General features: G+C 62.5%; 1 protein-coding gene across 1 annotated transcript in view; it reads left to right on the top strand.

Annotated features, from left to right (window-relative positions):
- The first annotated feature begins 1,928 nt into the window (after positions 1-1,928).
- The window catches only part of Phf13 (PHD finger protein 13), a 7,044-nt gene continuing 6,183 nt past the window's right edge, over positions 1,929-2,789 (top strand). Inside the window, exon 1 of the mRNA XM_004639630.2 lies at positions 1,929-2,365. Within this exon, the coding sequence (XP_004639687.1) occupies positions 2,327-2,365 (39 nt within the window). The 5' untranslated portion in view covers positions 1,929-2,326. The remainder of the gene's footprint in view (positions 2,366-2,789) is intronic.

The following is a 2,789-nucleotide window of genomic DNA, read 5'->3' on the forward strand; positions in this document are numbered from 1 at the left end:
GTCCCTGTGCTTTGCTAAGCTTAGCTTGTTCTAAGTAGGTGCTTTAGACCACTGAGCCATCTCACCAGCCCCTCTCATTTATTCTTTGAGACAGGTCACAATATATAGTTTAGGCTGATCTTCAAGTCACTCTGTAGCCCAGGCTGGCCTTGGATTTTAAGGGATCCTCTGGCTTCAGCCTCCTGAGTACTGAGATTATGAGGTACATACCACCACCCCAGGTTTCAAAGCTCCTTCTCCCCAATTCATTCAAGGAAAACAACTAGCTTAGGACGAGCTGGACAAGGGCACCTGGCTAACGCTAGGACCGCTGCGCAGTCTACAGGAGTCAGCTGTTATAATTTCGTGGTTAAGACACAAACTGTTCATGAAATGCAGACCGGCAAGGCCAGTTTTTATCGTAGCTGTTTATCTGCCTATTATCTCATACAACACCCCTATTTGTCACCTTAGGGGAGCCCTCAGTTGGGTTGTGATATTGCACAAATAATAAAACTATTTATGAAGACAAGCACTGAGCTATAAATTTTATTGTCCTGAGTTACATCTCCAGCCCCAGCTCCAACTTTAAGAATTTGAGACAGGGACTCCATAGTAAGTCAAGAAAGTGTCCAGGCTGGGCTGGAACTTTTGATCGTCCTGCCTCAGCTTCCCGAGTGCTGGGACCACATGCATGTCCCAACCGCGATGCCTGCCTTGAGAAGTACTTCTAAAATAAACCCCGTTTCCATCGGACTTAGCTTAAGCCTAGCCCAAACTTCCTCCCAATTTCATGGTTTCCAGGATCCTAAAGAGCCCAGTTTCAAAAAAAAAAAAACAAAAAACAAAAAACAAAACCCAAAAGTCCAGATTCAGATCTAAATTTACAAACTCTGATGGCTCCCTTTTAAATTTCCTTGTCGCTGAAACTACTGCTATTGAATAATCGACTTTGTTTCGTGAGACAGGGAACTAGGTTGGGTTTTGTACACTCTTCCTTGCCCAGGACTGCAGTGGTCATGTCGGGCCTCTTTTAGGTCACTCGTCACGGCAGTGACTAAGAAGCGATCTTCATCCTCCAAAGTTGTACTGCACCCCGCGGTCCGGTCCCCCAACACCGCCCACGCCACCTACACAGCGCCGGGGACGCCGGTACCCACCGTGGCCACACGGTCCGCGGACTCCGGGGGCGCAGCCGCAGGGCGCGCAGCAGAACCCACGGCGGGCCGAGGCGAGGGAGCACACGCCGGAGCACGGACAGGGCCGACGTGGTGGGAGACCCCGCAATCCCAAAACCAGAAGGCTGAGGCAGGAGGATCACAAGTGTGAGCTCAGTCTGGGCGATCTAGTGAGTTAGCCAGACCTTGTCTCAAAAAAACAAAGAGCTGCGGATGCGAGTGAGCGCGAGGGCCCGGTGCGTTCCCCACACGCAGCGCCGCACGCCCCCCAGGCTCTGAGCACGCAGGCAGGAGCCCTCCGGCTTTCGCGGCGTCCACCCCGCTGCACAGGGGACTCGCCTGCAGTCGCCGAGGACCCGGCAGAGAACCCGCGGTCGCAAACGAGTGCGCTCCGCCCTCGGGACGTCAGCTACCCGAATCCAGTCTCGTCCGGGCCCCGCTGCGGGAACCCCAGCGCCACAAAAGGCGTACCCTAAGCCTTGCAGCAAAAAAGGGGTAGCAGCCGCCGCCCCCCGAGACCCCACCCCGCTCCCCACCACCCCCACGCGCGCCAAAGCTGAGGCGCCGCCCCTCCCCCACGGCCGAGCAGACGGGAGCCCCCGCACCTCCCCCGCTCCGGCGAGCTCACGTCCACGAGGCCCCGCCCCCGCATCCGCGGCTGCCGTAAAGCTCCATGGGGCTGCGAGTCCGGTGACTGTTTTTGCGCGCTGTGCTGGCGGGTTCTGGACTACAACTCCCAGAAGAGCCCGCGACGCCAGGCCACGCCCCCTAGGCGGAGGCTAGGGGCCCTGGACTACATTTCCCGATAGCGCTCTCGACGCTCCCGCCCTCCCTCCGGAGACACGAGCCGAACTGGGCGTCAGGTCGGGGAGCCGGTCGGGTTCCCGCTCGCTGCCGCCGCCGCCGCCGCCTCCCGCAGAGCCTCTCCCGCCTCTTCGCCGTGCCGGCCGAGGGAGCTGCATAGCTCACTCTGCTCAGCTGAGGAGCCACCGGTCCCGGGGCACCGAGCGCCACACGCGACAAACCGAGTCCCTCGTCACCTCCAGCCGAGGCGACCCCTCCCGGGTCCGCCCTCGCCCCGCGCGGCCGCCGGAGCCCCGGGTCCAGAGGCGCCCCTCGCCCGCAGCGCGGCCCCTGCACTCCGGCAGCCTCCGTCCTCCACCTGGAACATGGACTCTGACTCCTGCGCTGCCGCTTTTCACCCGGAGGTGAGTCCGAGCCGTGCCCGGTCGCCCTGGCCTCCGCGCTCGACCCCCGCGTCCGCTCCGGGCGGCTGACCCCTCCCCCCGCTCCACCTCGCCGCTCCCGGGGCCCAGTCCCCGCCCGGATCGCGCTGGGACCCCTGCGGGCTCGCCCCGACTCCAGCGACCCCTTTGCCTTCCCTGGGGCGCCGCGCCCACCCGTGCCGCGAACGCCCCTCTCCCGCCCGCGTCGCTGTGAAACCTTGCTGCACCCCCACCCCCCCGCGCCGGCGGCCGTCGCCTCCCTGGCCCCCGGCCCTGGGATCGGCCTGCCGCCGCCGCCCTTTCCCCTTCTCACTTGGGGTCCCCCCGCCCCTCTGGGCTTGGGTCACCCGGACCCACTCGTCGCCGCTCGGCCCCGCCGCCTTCACTTCGGCTCTGGCCCGTGGCG

Source organism: Octodon degus, unplaced genomic scaffold (assembly GCF_000260255.1).
Source record: "Octodon degus isolate 3935 unplaced genomic scaffold, OctDeg1.0 scaffold00113, whole genome shotgun sequence".
Lineage (NCBI taxonomy): Eukaryota > Metazoa > Chordata > Mammalia > Rodentia > Octodontidae > Octodon > Octodon degus.